General features: G+C 55.1%; 2 protein-coding genes across 4 annotated transcripts; one reads left to right on the top strand and one right to left on the bottom strand.

The window, feature by feature from the left end:
* Positions 1-675: 675 nt before the first annotated feature.
* SERHL2 (serine hydrolase like 2) lies at positions 676-11,113 on the top strand. Of its 3 annotated transcripts, none has more exons than XM_068940399.1 (12): positions 676-2,007; positions 3,165-3,389; positions 3,467-3,580; positions 4,696-4,737; positions 5,459-5,478; positions 5,686-5,760; positions 6,516-6,625; positions 6,893-6,972; positions 7,331-7,365; positions 8,122-8,198; positions 9,742-9,835; positions 10,294-11,113. In XM_068940399.1, the coding sequence occupies exons 2-12, from the start codon at positions 3,242-3,244 to the stop codon at positions 10,408-10,410; spliced, it is 912 nt and encodes a 303-aa protein (XP_068796500.1). In that variant the 5' UTR covers positions 676-2,007; positions 3,165-3,241; the 3' UTR covers positions 10,411-11,113. The 3 variants fall into 3 exon arrangements, with proteins under 3 accessions (XP_068796500.1, XP_068796491.1, XP_068796486.1); XM_068940390.1 differs by lacking the exon at positions 676-2,007 and adding an exon at positions 2,685-2,833; XM_068940385.1 differs by lacking the exon at positions 676-2,007 and adding an exon at positions 2,784-2,964.
* Positions 11,114-11,919: 806 nt separating this feature from the next.
* Positions 11,920-15,891, bottom strand: RRP7A (ribosomal RNA processing 7 homolog A). The gene is made up of 7 exons (XM_068940411.1): positions 15,726-15,891; positions 15,481-15,629; positions 14,771-14,896; positions 14,395-14,518; positions 13,642-13,739; positions 13,001-13,199; positions 11,920-12,489 (listed from the first exon to the last, which is right to left on the bottom strand). Exons 1-7 carry the CDS (start codon positions 15,775-15,777, stop codon positions 12,404-12,406), a joined length of 834 nt encoding a protein of 277 aa, XP_068796512.1. The 5' UTR covers positions 15,778-15,891; the 3' UTR covers positions 11,920-12,403.
* Positions 15,892-17,209: the final 1,318 nt, after the last annotated feature.

Genomic DNA, 17,209 nt, shown 5'->3' with positions numbered 1-17,209 from the left:
GAGGTTTGTGCCACGTCACTCCTGCTCCTGACACGGGATCCCCTTCCTCAGGACCCACGTCACAGGCACAGAAGAACTGCCAGCCTAGCAGCTGCTGCCCGTGAGCAGCCCCCTGCAGCCACCGCCTCAGCAATTACACTGCTTTCTGATGGCTTCCTACCATCAAATCCCAGCAATTCACAGGAAGGCCCTGCCCTGCCCTTCTGAACAGCCGCAGTGATTGATTATCAGGTGCATCTTATGAATCTGTTCTGCCGGGCTGTCTCTTGCTTTTCACCTTCTGCAATGAGACACCCACCTCTGACTGCTGTGGGGAAAAAAAGCTGTAGACTGTACTTGGACCCTCTCCTCCTGGGTGTTTTCCTGCTGCTTGTCGCCTGCTTTTCTGCTCCTTCTCTATGGGGAAGGCCTAAGCAAAGGCAAAGCACTGGGCTTTGCAAACCTGCAGGAATTCATGTTCCGATTTTTCTTCTAATGGCTCACCTGGAGGGCAAGCTGCGCACAGCATTGCTTCCTCTATTTCTTGTGTGATGGGTCCCCAAATTTCCCTCTGAACTGCTGTGGTGCAGACCCTGCTTTGCTTAGATGAGTTTGAGATAGGCAGGAGAGACATGGCTGTAACTTGGTAGAACTGGTTTCTTTCAAGCTTCACAGGCTGCTCTGAAAACACATTGTGTAATTTAGGAGCCTGATGTACTGAACTGAGCACGAGAGACTTCAACTACCAAGATAAAAACAATTCCCTAAGAACTGGGATTCCTTCTGCTCTTTCTAATTGTTCCAGCAAGGAGTCTCCACCATGCACGGCCTCTCCAGATTGCATCGTTCGACTGCCTGAGTCCTTGACTGAAGGGGAATGGCTGTGGTCTGCGTTGGGCCTGATAGGCTCTGAGCGCTGCGGGGAATGGCTAGGCACCAGCAAGCACTGTTCACAAGGATACTCGGGTCCATCGACTGCCTTATGATTTCTTTTTCTTCAAGCCTGGCCTACGGAGGCACCCCGTTCCTGGACAACTAATGAGTAAAACTACATAGAAATCTCTCTGGCTGAAAGAGGGTCTGTTTTTGCAGAGGAGGAGTGAAGCTGCTACTGCAGTGCTGTCGGCTGTTTATCTGCTGCACCACTTAGCCCTGCAGTAGAGTCAGTTCACTGTGATGGGTCACAGTACGGGTAAGTGACTCTTGCCTCTGGAGCAACGTGATTCCAGCAAATGCTAAAGTTCAGAATAGTTTCTTCATCAGAAAGTGGCAGAAGTTCAGCACTGGGGTCAAGCACTGAGCTTGTCTGATGTCACTATGATGCTCCTGGGCCACATTTAGAACAGCTCACGCTGCGATGTTACAGTACAAGCAGTTTCCATTACCAGTAACGCGTCTGCCAGAGGTAGTCAAGGATCAACAGTACCTCCACGATGGGCACTACTCATAGATCCCTATATACCTGGAAGGTTGATTGCCACTTCAGACCCTATGGACATCGTTAATTCCTCCATACCAGATCAGAACACAGCCTATGAACCTGACGGCTTACACCGCATGTAGAGAGAGAGATCTTCTAGCACACAGAACCAGGGGTCCCCACCTCTGCTTTAAGCAGGCTGAGGAAGCCAAAACTGCACCTCATTTCTCAACTTCCAGCATGTCTTCTCATTTCCTCTGCAGTCTCCAACAGGGCCACGTGGGCTAAAGGAAACAGAGCCCTGCACATCCTGCCCTCCAAGCAGGAGGGGAAAACACACAGGAGGATGGAGACAGATAGCTACTCACACACATAGCAGGCTGCTGTCTAAGTCACTGGCCCCCTGCCCCCGCAGCTCCTCCCTGCCCAGGGCGCTGAAGGAGAGCGCTTGCACGAGCTGGCTCAGGACGGGGGCTCCGGACTCAGCAGGAGGAGGTGGAGGCGGTGATCATTTTACCCATTTGTGCAGGCAAAGGGGTTTCAAAGCCCGGAGCAGCGGGCCGGCTGGCTTGCCGCAACTACGGGAAGGGAGGCCACGAGGAAAGTAGGTACGAGCAGAGCTGCAAAGGGCCACGCGTTTGTCAGGCTCTTCCTTTGCTGTCGGCCCAAGGGACGGGACGCTGCGGGAAGGGAGCGGGAAGCAGCGGCTGCGGGGCAGACAGGGCAAGGCAGGCAGGCGTTTCCTCGGTCGGCCTTGCCCCGCGGAGGCCCAGCCTGGGAGCGCGGCGCCGGGCCGCGAGGAGGCCGTGGTGGCTCAGCTGTGCCTGCTCCAGGAGCCTGCCCAGCCCCACGCGGTCGGGGAAACGCTGCTCCGGGCGGAGGCGATGCCATCACGCCAACCTGGCCCAGGAGCCGGGTGGCTGCTGCAGAGGAGGGGGTGGCGGAGGACTCCCCGCTAACCCTCGTCCCCTCCACCCAGGGGGACAGCCATGGCGGGGGCAGCTGCCCGGCCGCCTTTCAGCGCTGCCCACGCGGCCTCAGCCCGCGGCCGCCGGTGCGACGCGCCAACCGGCGCGGTCGGGACGGTGTGAGGGGCCGCACCAGCGGCGGGCGGCGCAGGCGGAGAAGCCCCTGGGGTGGCAAGGCGAGGCGCAGGGCAGAGGCCCCGGCCAACCTCGCACCCGGGCCGGCCCCACACACCGCCCCGCACCGGCCGGGCCTTCGCGCGGCCGCGCCGAGCCCAAAATGGCGGCGCGAGGCGAGGCCCGGCCCGGCCCGGCCCGGCGCCCCCTCCGCGAGCCCTGATGGCGGCGGCAGCGGAGCCGCCCGACCCCGGCGCTGCCCGCGGGGCCCTTTAAGGGCGGCGCGCAGCGGCCGGGCCCGCCCCGCCGAGGACTTCCGTCGCTGTCTGTCGCCAGGCTGCCTCCGTGCCGGGTCTTCCTCCTCCTCCTCCTCCTCCTCCTCCTCCTCCTCCTCCTCCTCTTTCTCCTCTTTCTTTCCCCCCCCCCCCGCCGGCCCCTGGGTCCCCGCTGCCTTTCTCCGCCGTCCCCCGAAAATACAGAGCGGTAGGAGGGGGGCCGGGGGCGCGGGCGCCCTGTCTCCGCGGGGCGGGGACCTGTTTGGCCGCGGGGGGATCTGCTTGGCGGCCCCTTCGGGGGGGCTGCGAGCGTGGGGTGTCGAGCTGGGAAATACAAATCGGCAAGCTGCTAGCCGAAGCCACGGGAGGCTGGCGAGTGACTTAAAGAGGCTGTATTACTCTTTCCAGAGGTCTGGGCCGTTCGCGGGCTTCCCTGGGACCCGCTCGGAGCGCGCGGCTTCTCTGCTGGCGCCCTGCTTCCAGGCATGTCCTCGGAGGTGACGTTCCCCGTGCCCTGGGGCCACCTGGCAGCCAAGGCCTGGGGTCCCCCGCAGGGGCGCCCCGTGCTGTGCTTGCACGGCTGGCTCGACAACGCCAACACCTTCGACAGGCTCATCCCGCTGCTGCCCGCCGGTGGGTCTGGCTCGGGTCGGGGAGGTCGCCGGGCGCTGTGCCGCAGGGCCGCCTGCCTGATGGCCTCTGCCTTGCAGATTGCCGTTACGTGGCGATGGATTTTTCGGGCCACGGCCTGTCGTCCCACCGACCTGCGGGCTCGTTCTACCACTTCCTGGATTACGTGAGCGAGGTGCGCCGGGTGGCGGCAGGTGAGCCGTTGAAAGGGCCGCCAAGGGGATGTTTGCACAAGGGGCTGCCACGTCACTTCTGCTCCTTGGAATGGCAGGTGGCAATCGCTGCTGGGAGAGGGCTCAGTTCCCCTCTGCTTCCCCCCCAGCCTGTGTGTTACGACCGCGGGCTGAATAAACATCCCTCTTTCTCACTATTTTGTGAGAGGAAGAAACAGTAAACCCAGGGAAGGAAAAGTTTCTGTCCCCAAAAACAGTGGTGGTTGAGCGGTGGATGCAACTAAAGAGCTCTGCCAGACTGACGTTTTGTAAGCAGCCAGAAACTTCTGACCAGTGTTAGGTACAAGTTGGAAACTCTTCTAGTGCCTGGTTTTCCATGGACAGCAGCTTGGCACTTGCTTTAGTATGATACAAAGACATCTGGAAACCAAGATATCTTGGTCTCCTAATAACTCCTGGTCTGACTGCCTATCTGCGTGCTGATCTTGGGGGAGGCTACAGCATAAGCAGTTTTGTATCCCTCATTCAGTAGACCTGAATGAGCCTGAAGAGCCCCTACAACTTCTTATTGACGTGCCAGCAGGTAAAACACCTCTTTCAATGAGGCATATTTCACGTAGCAACATTGATTTAGCACTATTTTCCCAATAAGCCTCTGGGGTTGCCCTAAAAATGGACTGAAGAGCCTCGTGTGCTGAACGGTGCAAAGACCTTTCACTTGGAATAATCACACTTTCCCCAAGGCAGCGGACCTGGATCTTCGTCCGTATGGCTCTCGCTGAACATCTTGCAGCAGGATGCTTTATCAAGGTGTCTGTCTCCCAGCACACGCTGCCCGGTCAGGCTCCTCTGCTTCTTGTCTTGTGTCTGGCAATGAGGGGGAACTGGCTGTAGTACATTTGCCATAAGGAGAGAGCTTGAGAGCTGCGTGACTTCACTTCCAAGAAAATGAGGTGGATGTTCTTTTTCTTTAAAGCTGGCCCACTTAGCCACCTCATTTCTGGATTAGGAATCAAATGAAGCAGCAGCAAAGAAGCCCTTGTGGGGGAAGGGGCCTCTGCTGGTGGAGAAGCAGCGTGATGCCGCTGCTCTGGTTTCTAATGCAGTGCTGTCTGTTTTTGTCTGTTGCCACTTAGCTTTGCAGTGGAGACGGTTCACCCTGATGGGTCACAGTATGGGTAAGTAGCTCTTGTCCTTGTAAGCTGTGAGATTCATGGAAACACGAGTTAGTTACCAACTTACAAGACATGCTTCTAGGAACTGGGTTGGAATATTTATTATATCATGTAAAGTACCGGGCTCCTGACTGAGACGTTCAAAAATCTGCACCCTTGTTTAAAGTGCCTGTCAAGGCCCTGTAGTACCAGTAGCGGGAACTGTCCCTGTGTGCCTCTACCCCCAGGAGGAAACAGTGCTGGGCGAAGAGGGATGGTCTAAGGCAGGAGTATTTGCAACAGGCCTTTGTGCTGCCCCAGGCTTAGCTGCCATGTGGGGGACAGGTTGGGCCCTTCTTGGTGGGGGCACAGAGCTTGCTGAGGGGAGCCGGGACTCCAGGCTCTGTCCTTTCATCCTTGGGACGTGATTGGGTTTTGTCATGATTTGGGTTTTGCTCCCCAGGGCTGCTCGGTTCACAGCTTGCAGTACCTGCACATCATAGTGTTTTAACTAATAACTCCTCCCTGGCCTGTGCTGTCTGTGAGGGAGATGGGGCTGGGGCAGCCCAGGGAGTCTGGCTGGCCGATAGCCCTCCGTCCTTCCTACTGGGAGAGCTCTGTTCTGTAGCTGGGGCTTTGTCCCTTGGTACAAGACGCATTCGTGCTTCTAAGGCAGCTCCGGCTGTGGGGAAGGGGAGCTGCTACCACCACTGTGCATAACTGGGCACCCTTCTTTCCTTTGCAGGTGGATCTGTGGCAGGAATGGTGAGTAAAGCATCCTCTCTTCATGGAATTTGTGATTTCTGCAGCCGAAACAACAAAAGCGAGAGGAATAAAGGGACAGACTGTGTGGGACTTGGATCTCAGGGAAGAGGAGGCCCTTCATATACTCACTCTCCAGTGCAGCAGGGTGAAGACAGTGCTCAGTACTCAGCTTTTCTCTTCCATTCATAGTGTTTCTTCTCTCCTCAGTTTTGCGTCCTTTATCCTGAGATGGTGGACAGGCTGATCCTACTGGAAAATCTTGGCTTTCTGCTAGCTCCAGAGGTTAGATTTCATGCTTCCTCCTCTCCCTTTTTTTTAAATAAAGAAAAAAGAGATAGGATGGGCTTTTCCCTCCAATTTGTTCAAAAAAGAAAAAATGGATGTGACCAGTCCCTGGCACAGTGCACAATTCTCAGCACTCTTCCTTTTTGGCAGGCACAGATCTGCTGCTTTGTAGGTCCCCGCTTAAGGAGCGGCCCTTGGCGGACACTTAGTAGTCCTCAGCATCCTTCAGTCACGTAGCACCAAAATTTGCTCATCTATGCCAGACCCTTATACAAAGGGAACTGGAACCTCTGTCAGAGCAACCCCCTGCCAAGGTTGTCTTTTCGCCAACAGCTTGTTAGGTGACCTGGATATGAGACTGGTAGATTCCTCTTTTTGTTCCTGGCAGGACATAAAGTTACATTCCCAAACTGCCATTGTCACTACCAGATGCTGAGACACTGGTTGGCAGGAGCGGGACAGATGCCTAGGGTCAGAGACACCAAAGATGCCAAACTTCCCTTGTTGTTTTGAACAGTTGTCCTCAAATCAAAAGTGAGGTAGGAGGGGGTGGGAAAAGACTGCAAGGATAAGGTTGATAACTTCCTATATCAGCAATGTTTAGTTTTCTGCTCCTGCCTTGCCTGTTCATATGGCTGTTCCTTTGCATCTGAGAGACGCTGGAGGGGGAACTACCCTCTTCTACCCCGATAAGGGGTAAAATGACCTAGAAATGAGGGGTCACTCCTGTGTCCTGCATCTCTTTGTTTCAGGAAACCGAGGAGTGGCTGAAATCAAAGCGGATGGTGATTGACAGATTACTGAGCCTAGAGGCGAAGCAGCAACCTCCCAAAGCGCATAGCCCTGAAGCAGCATTGCAGAGGTGGGTCCCCATCTGTCCTCTTCATTCGCTGCCTGCCCTCACCTTGGACAGAGTTATGGCTGCGTGAACCAGAAGGGGAAATTCTGTGTCCCTGTACTGCCCACTTCCAGCCCTCCCCTGGAACCCAAGCAAGACCTTTTGCTTCCCTTGCCGGCTTCCTACTGTTTTCTGAAGCAGCCTGTGAGCTCAACGTCATCTTGTCATGCCGCTTTTGCTTCGCTTCCTCCCGTTTCCAGCAACACAACTTCTTTGCCATGTCTCCCCCAGGCTCTTAGAAGCAAATAGACATCTGACAGCAGAGGGTGGGGCAATCCTACTGCAGCGAGGAGCGACTGTGACGCCCGCTGGTAAGGGGCCTGTGCTGCTTGGAGACTGGGCTAATCACAGTGGTGGCCCAAGGCTAGGTGCAGGAAGGGAGCAGTGCCAACAGCCGTTGTTTTTCAAAGGGTACAGGGTGCCCTGGCTGTGAGTTTGTACAGCCTGGATGGGAGCAATTACATCTGGAGGCAGAGCTCCCCAGTCCCAGCAACTGGTGTTGGTGCTCGAGTCCTAGAATGGCTAAAGAAAAGAAACCAAAAAAGGAGAAACCTGAATTCATCCCCTCCCTCTTGTCTAAGAAAGTTTTGGGCTGACCCCACAGGTGAGGAGAGGCAGAGGAGCTCCTGCTCCTATGAGACATGAAAGCCTTCTCTTGTTTCATTCCAGGGCTGGTGTATAACAGAGACATGAGAGTCCGTACGGTGAGTGTTACTGTTCTGACTTGCCCCCTGCTGCCTCTGAGCCCTGAGCTTGCAGAAAACGGAGAAAGTTGAGGCCCACTCACTGAGCTCAGGCCCTGCCTCCACCCAACCTTTTACTTACTGCTTTCCTAATTCCCACACATCTTTTAAATGTTGCTGTTGAAAGAGCACTTGATCATTAACTGACTCAGCTTACAGAGTCACTGGAAAATATTACTGAACTTTTTAGCAGTTCCTCTGTGCCAGGGCCTCCTGGCCACGTTTTCCTGCTGTTATAACTCTCCAAGCAGCAGATGGATGGAGGCTCCAGGTCAGCTTCTCAAACAGATCACCCCTGTAAGAAGGGGGGGGGGGGGAACAGAGCAAAGTCCTCATGGTTGATAATTTGATAATTTTGTGCCACTTTTCAACAAGTGGGGCCTCCTCTACCTGTGCTACTGCCAGAACACGAAAGCCAGACCATTGTACTTGTCTCTTTATTAGCAACAAGATTTTTAAAGGCTTTCTCCGCTGTGAGGTTATTCCCATTTGGGCTGCAGCCCAGCAGGCAGCGTTGGCAGCACTGAAATGCAGCTGGAGAGAAGGAGCTGTTGCAGCGCCAGCCACTCGAGTGGCCCGTCCTGTCCCAGCACAGCAGCCTTGGGGCATCAGCCCCTTCTGCCCTCAGAGCCGCCAACATGGTAGGGGTCAGGGATGCCCCTCTGCCCCAGTCGATTTCCCTGACCTTTGCTGTTCTCCCTGCTTTTGCACCTGCAGCAGAGCCGAGAGTCCCTCACGGTGGAGCAGTGTGTGGAGCTCCTACAGAAGATCCAGGACCGCGTTCTCATCATCGTGTGAGTGTGGCACAAGCAAAGCCCCCCGCCATGGCTGTCCCCCTGGGTGGAGGGGACGAGGGTTAGCGGGGAGTCCTCCGCCACCCCCTCCTCTGCAGCAGCCACCCGGCTCCTGGGCCAGGTTGGCGTGATGGCATCGCCTCCGCCCGGAGCAGCGTTTCCCCGACCGCGCGGGGCTGGGCAGGCTCCTGGAGCAGGCACAGCTGAGCCACCACGGCCTCCTCGCGGCCCGGCGCCGCGCTCCCAGGCTGGGCCTCCGCGGGGCAAGGCCGACCGAGGAAACGCCCGCCTGCCTTGCGCCTGTCTGCCCCGCAGCCGCTGCTTCCCGCTCCCTTCCCGCAGCGTCCCGTCCCTTGGGCCGACAGCAAAGGAAGAGCCTGACAAACGCGTGGCCCTTTGCAGCTCTGCTCGTACCTACTTTCCTCGTGGCCTCCCTTCCCGTAGTTGCGGCAAGCCAGCCGGCCCGCTGCTCCGGGCTTTGAAACCCCTTTGCCTGCACAAATGGGTAAAATGATCACCGCCTCCACCTCCTCCTGCTGAGTCCGGAGCCCCCGTCCTGAGCCAGCTCGTGCAAGCGCTCTCCTTCAGCGCCCTGGGCAGGGAGGAGCTGCGGGGGCAGGGGGCCAGTGACTTAGACAGCAGCCTGCTATGTGTGTGAGTAGCTATCTGTCTCCATCCTCCTGTGTGTTTTCCCCTCCTGCTTGGAGGGCAGGATGTGCAGGGCTCCGTTTCCTTTAGCCCACGTGGCCCTGTTGGAGACTGCAGGGGAAATGAGAAGACATGCTGGAAGTTGAGAAATGAGGTGCAGTTTTGGCTTCTCTAATCCACTTAACTCACAGGAGGCTTCTCCTGTGTACTTAAGGATTGTTCTGCGTGTCCAGAACGGAGAGAAGCAACAGCACCATGAGGACAGGTCCTCTAGACCATCCAGAGTATGTCCCTTTGAGCCTGGGACTTCACCTCATTTCATCACATGTAGCACAGTAGGTGATGTCATGATCTTAACTCTGCAGGAGGTCTAATGCTGGGTTATCCAACACAACTGCTCTGGTACCTCCTTCCCTTCCACACAGGGCACAACTTGGGATTCATGTTTAAAGTGGCAGCGTGGGGAAGAGACAGGGGTGAAATGTAGAAGCTGACTAGAAGGAAAAAGGTCAGGAGCAGAAGACAGAGTAGAGGCAGAGAGCAATGTGCTCTGACAAGTTAAGGAGCAGCCTGGGTTGGGGGTGGGGGGGCTAATATTTAACCAGTCTCCTCTCTGATACTACTAGGCAGATACCCAGGATTTTAAAAAGATAGTCTGATTAGCTAATAGCTGCTTAGCTGAGCTGTCTTGCACCTTTGACTGCCATGTATGAACCTGTAACCCAGGTGTTTAAAAGCAGCCCCAGCCTAGCCCTTGTTTACAGCTTCATGAGTCTGGAAGAATGGAGTTAAGTCTAGTGTCCCACTCTGTCTTGGAAACACTGCTTCTAGCCAGGACACCAGCAAAGACAGGCACATCGTGTGCTGTGCTGATCCTCATGCCTTGATTTTTCAGAGCACAAGATGGACTCCTGATTCCGCACAAGCTAGACAGCAGAAATCTCTTTGTGAAACGCCTACGGGAGGCATTTGAGTCTGTGCTGAAAGAGGTGAGAGCAAACTCCATTCTTGCATCTGCACTCCATGGGACACTGGGAGCAGCTGCTAAAAGCAGCTCACCCTGGTGGCCCCCCCCCTCCCCCCCCCAACTAGGGAATTTGTCCTAAGCAGCCCAGCTCTCATGCAGGGAGGAGAAAGCCAGCTTTACCCCTGCTGCCAAAGTCCCACTCAGCACTACTCTCTGGGCCCACCTTTTCTCCGATCCCTCATCCCTGTTCTGCCTCCCTCACTCCGCTGGACTTGAATCTCATTTTATGTGATGGGTTTGTGTGTGCCTGGCGCTTCTGCAGCTAAATAGGACAACATAAAGCCCAGACCTTCTTTGAGAGCCCATCTTTGTATTGTCTCCTCTGGCTTCATGCGCCAGGGAGTGCCACACAATAAGCATAGCTTTGCCTGAGGGAATGCTTTCCCAGGCTACCTCTTATGCATTTCCTCTTTTTTCCAGCACATCCAGCTAGTAGAGGTACCGGGGAGCCATTTTGTACACCTGAACGAGCCCGAGGTGGTGTCTGGGATCATCAGCAACTTTCTGACAGCGCAGGACGCCAGAGCCAGGCTCTAGCTGGGGTCCCTGCAACAGCAGTCCAGGAGAACAGGGAGCTAAAGGCTCTGGAGCAACCTGCACCACTCCTGCCTCATTCGACATCAGTTTCATGATATTCTGTCCTAGGCTTAGCTTGCTGCAGTGGTGGAAGCAGGTCTGCTGGGGTTCTCTGGAGGAGAGCTGAGTAGAAGTGTCTCAGTTCTCAAAGGGAGAAGGAATCCTTCTTCTCTTCCAGCTCTGGGAGTGCAGAGATAACACACAGGAACTCTCACCCGGAGGAAAATGGCCTTCCACTTCCCCCAACTTCTGCATCCTGAAATGGAGCAGGAACGCAGGCATAGGCATTCTCGGTGGAAGCAGCAGTGCCAATGGTTGTAGTATTACAGGAGATACACAGCTCATTCTCACCTCCTCTCTGAGGATAGTGCAGCCAGGCTCCTCCCAGGTTCAGATCTACTGGAAAAATTAGGAAAGGGCTCTGCTTTTCTCCACGGGTACCTGAGCTGAGAGGGTTTCAGCATCTCTGTTCTACTGCCAGGGCTGCTGCCTTTTAAAACCAGCTTAAATGTGAGCTCACCTGTGCATGGAAGGCCATGTTGAAGAACTCCTAGGGTATGAGTCATTAATCCTCCAGCCAGAGCTCCTAGGAGAACTCTTAGCAATGGAAAGGTTGGTAGAGATGATTTCTGTTCCTCTAAATAAAGATAATCTCCAAATGCTAATACTGTCGTCTTGACTACGTAGGAGAGCAAACCTCCTGTCTTTTGGGATGCTTACCCAAGCAGCTAAAATGGCAATCTAAAGGGGAGGCATGATTCTTGCACGCTGAGTTTCCATCTGCTTTCTAAACTGATGCAAAGCCAATTGGAGCAAGCGTACCTGGTGGACTCCCCATGCCATAGAAGCTGCATTTACAGTCTGTTTTCTGCAGGAGGGTCAATCCATTTTAACATATCTCTGTGAACTTTATCAATGTTTCCTTCTTGCACCGATACTCACCCCTTTATCGAGGCTGCAGGCAGCGAGGTAGGTGTGTGTATAAGCCTGGGGGTAGGGGAGTTACCACTCCTTCCTTTCTGATCACAGCAGATGCAGTCATGGAGCATGATAGGGTCAATCGTTAAGGCCCAAGGCTGCCTACGTTAACGTAGGCAGTAAAATGATGCCAGGTTAAATGGAATGAGGCCTTGGAAGGAGTTTGCTTTCTCCCTCCAAAGCCAGGCTGCTATCTCACCTCGTTCACGTGAGCGTGCTGAGCAGCAGAAGCTCCCATAGCCCAGGCCAGACCTAGCTGTAAAGGTACAGACGCAGCTGTAGGGCTGGGCACTTCAAGATCTATCTAAGAAGGAGCTGCCTGGGAGGAAAATGCTGAGGGAAAGGGCAATGCTCTGCACCAAACCACTGAACTCCGCTTGGGACAGCTGATCTTGGGAACGTCCCAGCTTGGCTTTTCCCAAGCTCACGTTCCTCCTCTTCTTACCCGTTCCCAGATAACGTCAGCCTGACCTGTGCAAAGGAGAACCAGCATACAAGCTATGGGTGTTATTACCAGCACACCACACAAGGAGCTGTGTCCCAGAGCAGAGCCAGGGGGAGAGAGGCATTCCTGTGTTCTGGAAACACAGCAGTTTATTTACAGTTCTTCAGTTATTCCCTGTCCCTGCAGAGGCTGTGCTGCATGAATCCCGACTCTCACCAAGGTTTAGGAAGACCTTGGCTGGCAGGAAGATAACAGTTTGTTGCTCCAGCTCCTCTGGCCTGTGCATCCTGAAAGTGGTGCCTCAGGGCTGGACAATGGCAGCGCAGGCATGGCCAGGAGAACAGGAGATGCCGGTGTGAGTGAAGCCAACTCCCCCTCCAGTTGCAGGTGCTTGGATCTCCCACCTCAGACCCAAAGGCAGGGACAACCTGAAACTGCCTCAGTTCCTTGAAACCCTTTGGCACATGAAGTCCACGCATGCCTGTTCCTCCCTCTCCAGCACAAACATCTGAGGAAACAGTCCAGCATAGCTTAGTACGGCCGAAACTTGCGCTGGGCTCGCATCAGTGCGATTCTCTGCTTGTCCTCCTCAAACTTCTTCCTCAGCTGGGCGATGTCTGAAACCGAAAGGAGGAGGGAGAGAGCAGGTCACACAGGGGGAGCGGCAGACTTCCATCTCCCTAGGGAGCTTCATCTCCGCTGCTCTCAACAGCCCTATACACACTGGGAGGTGGTTCAGTCCTGACATGCAGAGATACACTTCCCAGAGTGGATCCTTTTGGGCCAGGGCTCGGTGCAGGGCTGTGGCTCTGGCCACTTGTCTCCTGCAGTGCTGCAGCTCCCTCTTGAGGAGGGGAACAGGTGAGTCCTCCCTTTCAATTGCTGCATCTGTGCTGACTGAAGAAACCCCTATTAGAAAGCCGCATTCTTCCAACTCTGCCACAAAACTTTCAAACAGCCCCTGCTAGGCCAGGGAGCGGCATGGGGCCCACAAGAACTGGAGAGGCTGTTCACACAACAGCACAGCAACTGGTCGCCTACAGCGACCATTGAAGGAAAACTGGTGCTCTTAGGGCCACATATGAAGGACAAGAGCCATGGGAAGGGGGAGGAGACTGAGGCACTCACGCTCTCTCTTGGTCTCACGATGCTGCCAGGCATAGAAGTTGAGCAGCTCTTTGCGGGCCCTTTTCCGCCTCTCCCTCTCCAGCAGACGCAGGTTGGCAGCCTCTGTCCGGGGCAGGCCAGGCTTCCGGCCCTTCCGCGTTACCTTCACCCAGCCCTCCTCATCCGGAACGCCCTCCTCCTCAGCTGCTTTAGCTTCTTCCTATAAATACAGGACAGAGAGGCTCAGTGCAAATCTGCTGTCAGCCAGACAGATGCTTAGCTCCCTCACGGCTCCCCTTACACGCATGCACAGCTGCAGCTCCTGCTTCTGCACAAGATTTGAAGGAGAGCACAAGACAGAGGACCGGGCACCGAGCATAAGACTAGGCATTCAAGTCTCAGTCGCAACACTGCATGCCAGACAGGACCCAATGTATTTGTGGGTACCTGCTGTAAGCCCTGGGTGGAAGGGTCAGCTGTCACAAAGCAAACTAGGACCTGGTCTCCAGACACCATCCACCAGCAACTAGGAATAAACAACCCTGCCAGCCAGTGTGCCCCCCCCTCGTGCAATTTCCAGTAGGGCCTGGGCGGTGAGACCCTCCGTCTTCCTTTCACCCCCTAGACTGCTTTGCTGGGTCCCTTCCCCAGCCTGGCCTTACCTCTGCTATCTGTTTGTCATAGTCTTGCATGAAGGCATCCACCTCAGCTTTCAGTTCTTCCCGATCCACCACTGAAGCTGCGTAGCTGGCAATCCACTCTGAAACAGAGAAGGCAGAAGTCAGCAGTAGCTTCTGTTAGAAGCAAGCCCTAGTGTGATGTCTTTGAGCAGCTCTAGAGAAAACGGCTTATTGGGGCCGTTCCCATTTTCCATCCATCCTCAGCCTCCCCACCACATTGGTTCACAAACAACTGACCTGTGGACCAGGCCATGGCCAGTAAAGGGTTAAACAATGAGAAGGGCAACCGTGCTTGCAACCGTCCCCAAGCAAGACTGGGGTATCCTCAAGTGCAAAATTCAGGGCTGCGTTCCTGCAGAGGGGTCACGTCCAAAGTCCTGTCGTCTTGATAAACACCTTGTGCCTGTTAATGAGCCTGGCTCCCATTCCGGGGGCAAGCCACAGCCAGTTTTTCTATACAATACTGAAGAGATAGGGGGAGAAACTGCCCTTCCATCATATCAAGTAAGCACTTCCTCCCACAGGGGAACAGGACCAGATTCCACAACTTTCAGTAGAATAAGATGGCTATCTTAAAGAGTAAAAAAAGGACAACAAAACACTGGACGCCTCCCAGCTCAGTCTCAGTACAAAGTGGTGGGAATTAATTCGGGATACGTAGTACAGGATTCACTAAGGAACAGGTGTAGCTTTGCCCTGCTCCGGTTAACAGGGAGATAGCTAGGACTGACTTACTGCTGATGCCCGTTTTCACAGGATGACTCTCTGTTGATATCAGCAGAGGACCTCCCTGCGACAGGGCCTTGGCTGCCTGGACACCAGCTGGGCTCCTGAACACCACGTATGCTACTCGGAAACCCTGAAAGAAAGGTGCCCTCAGGCCAGTCAGGTACACCTACGGAGTTGGTAACACAGTAAGGAACTACAGTACACTAAATCAATACATAAAATTAAATCAAACCACAGATTGCAGTAGAATAGCAAAAAAGATAACACACTGGCAAATCCCCCAAAATGATTTTCCCACATCTTGTGCTCCGAACAGCACCATTCCAACACTCGAGATCTCTTCCCATTCGCACCACTAAAGCATCAGTCTCTTTCCCCTTACCTTTGTGGTTTTGAGGTTGAAGAATTTGGACTTGAGTGTTTCTGTTTTCTCTCCTATTTCTGGCTTGTCACAGATATCCACAGACTGAACAGGTCCACAACTGAAGAACAGCCTAGACAGAGATTCCTTGATACAGGCGTTAAGGGAGAAAAAAATAACACAGAAAAACAAGAGTGACTTCTTTCCATGCCTTCACACCCGCAGAAAGCATTAGACGACTCTCTGACAAAACCACAGACCCCTCTGCCCACTTCTCCCAGCTGGCAGTGCACTGCCTACCAACTAGGCAGTCACATCTCTGCGGCCCATTCGGCTCGTTCAGCCCGTGCCGCCACGCTCGTCCCGGAGGAGGACCTGCCCACGGCGTGGCACGCGACCGCTGGGTTTTGGCCCGCTAGCTCACCCAGGGGAAACTTTCGGCGAGCACTGGCAGCAAAAGCGCTGGGAGCACTCCAACTGCCCTGGCTGGAAACCTGAGGGGACGCAGCCCCGGGGGGCACAAACCCCGAGGGGGAGAGAGGCCCAAGGGAGAGGGGGGGGACAGAGATCTCCAAGGGGAGAGCCTCGGGGGGGGGGGGGAAGCACCGCAGCCCCGAGACGATACCCGTGCTGTCCCACTGTCCCAACCAGCGGCCCAAACCCTGCAGCGGCCCACCCCCACCCCCCCCCCCGAGCCGGGGCAGCCCTGGTCCCCCGGCGGTCCCACTCACCCGGCTGCAATACGGGGGGACGTTGAGCACGAAGAGGGTGCGGCGGGGCGGGTGCGCGGCGCCGGTCCCGGTCCCTTCGCGCACCCGGTGCTCCTTCACCAAGAGGCAGTGAGGCGAGCGCTGCCGCGGCCCGAACTTCACCGCCAGCGCTGCGGGCAACACAGCGGTTAGAGACCCCCCTCCCCTATCTTCGGCTCGGCCCGGCCCGCCGCCCCCTGCCCCGCGAGGCCCCGCGCCGCCCTCACCCGTGTACCCCGCCGGCGCCTCTCCAGGCACACGCTCCGCGGCGGCCGCCATCTTAGCTCCGCGGGAAGTGCCGGGCCGCGAGGGCCGCCGGGAGCTGTAGTCCCCCCAACCCTCCCCCGCGCGCCCTCGCCGTGTCGCTAATGGCGGCGGGTGGCGCCCGACCGTTAGCTCGCCTCCCGCCGCCGCGCTGGCGGAGAGGAGGGGCAGCGGGAGGTGTCTCTGTGTGTGTGTGTGTGTGTGTGTGTGTGTTGGGGGGGGGGGGGAAGGTTAAAGCACCGCGGAGGCAAGCTCGGATACCGGCCTGCCCACGCGTCCTTCTTACAGGCGTTTGTGAAGCCCGCGCCTCAAGGGCGAGCGCGCCTCCTCGGTGCATCTGCGAGTCCGGGCAGTTTGTTTTACAAGCGTAGCCGGGGCCTGTAGCAGCCATCCAGGCTCTGGCCCACTCCTGCTGTCCGGCTTCTGGCTCTAAAATATGGTTTCGATCAAGCTGCTTCCACTTGAAGCGAGCGTGGCAGAAGAGCCCCATCTCCCGCTGCAACTATACAGCCGGTGGATGCAACTTCTGCTCTCGCCGCGCACGACCAACTCACTAAGAGGCGCTTTTAAATGACAAAATACGGCTGAGGGCAGATGGAAGAGGTGGTGGCTTACAGGAGAAAGATATAGGAGGACACCCCCCCCGACAGAAAATCTGCCAAGTTAAGTGCACGAGGCCGAGCGACAAGCAGATAGATCACTTAAACCTCTCCCTAAAGCACGTGCTACGGGCCCAACAACCTCTCAGGACACTGTAAGCCAAAGCACAAGCAATTCCTCGGCACCTTGAAGACGAGTCTTTTAAAGGGAAGGCTCTTTTAAGATAAGTCAAAATCTGATTTGCTAGGGAAGACATCATTACACCCATGGGAAATAACTGAGACAGGTAGAAGGTGGCTTTAGCCAGAGCAAGCAAGGTGGATGTTCAGGTAGGTTATGTTGCCCAATGACCTGGTGATACAGACAGATTTCTGCATTCACAAGCGCCTCTGGAAATTCTTGGCTAAGGAACATGGAAATATCTGTTAAGGTGAGTTGCACCTGGATAAGGCCTCTGCAGCACAGTATGTTCTGTAAGGAAGCTTATTACACCCAGTCATTTAGTTAAACTAGAATTCTGAAAATGAAGACCTTAACAGTGAGAACACAACGTAAAAAGCAGCAAGTTTGCTTAATTCTAGAGAGGCAAATAAAAGAAGAAATGCTTCAGATGTGTAAAAACATTCAAAGACAACTATAGGAGTAACTACTCTCAAAGGCTCTTGTTAATCAGGGGAAGCAGCAGAGACCCCTACAGAGAAAGTTATATTTATGACTGCATAGAACAAGAAGGACCACTCCAAAAATAAAAGAAGATATTGAAGCAAGACATATGTACAAGGTGAACAAAAGCTAGTGAAAGCGAGTAAGAAATGATATGGTGACTTGACACAGAATAGATATCCAA

The sequence above is a fragment of the Struthio camelus genome, chromosome 1, assembly GCF_040807025.1.
Source record: "Struthio camelus isolate bStrCam1 chromosome 1, bStrCam1.hap1, whole genome shotgun sequence".
NCBI classification, from domain to species: Eukaryota; Metazoa; Chordata; class Aves; order Struthioniformes; family Struthionidae; genus Struthio; species Struthio camelus.
Note: the sequence above shows the minus strand (reverse complement) of the source record. Positions and strands in the feature narration are given on the sequence as shown.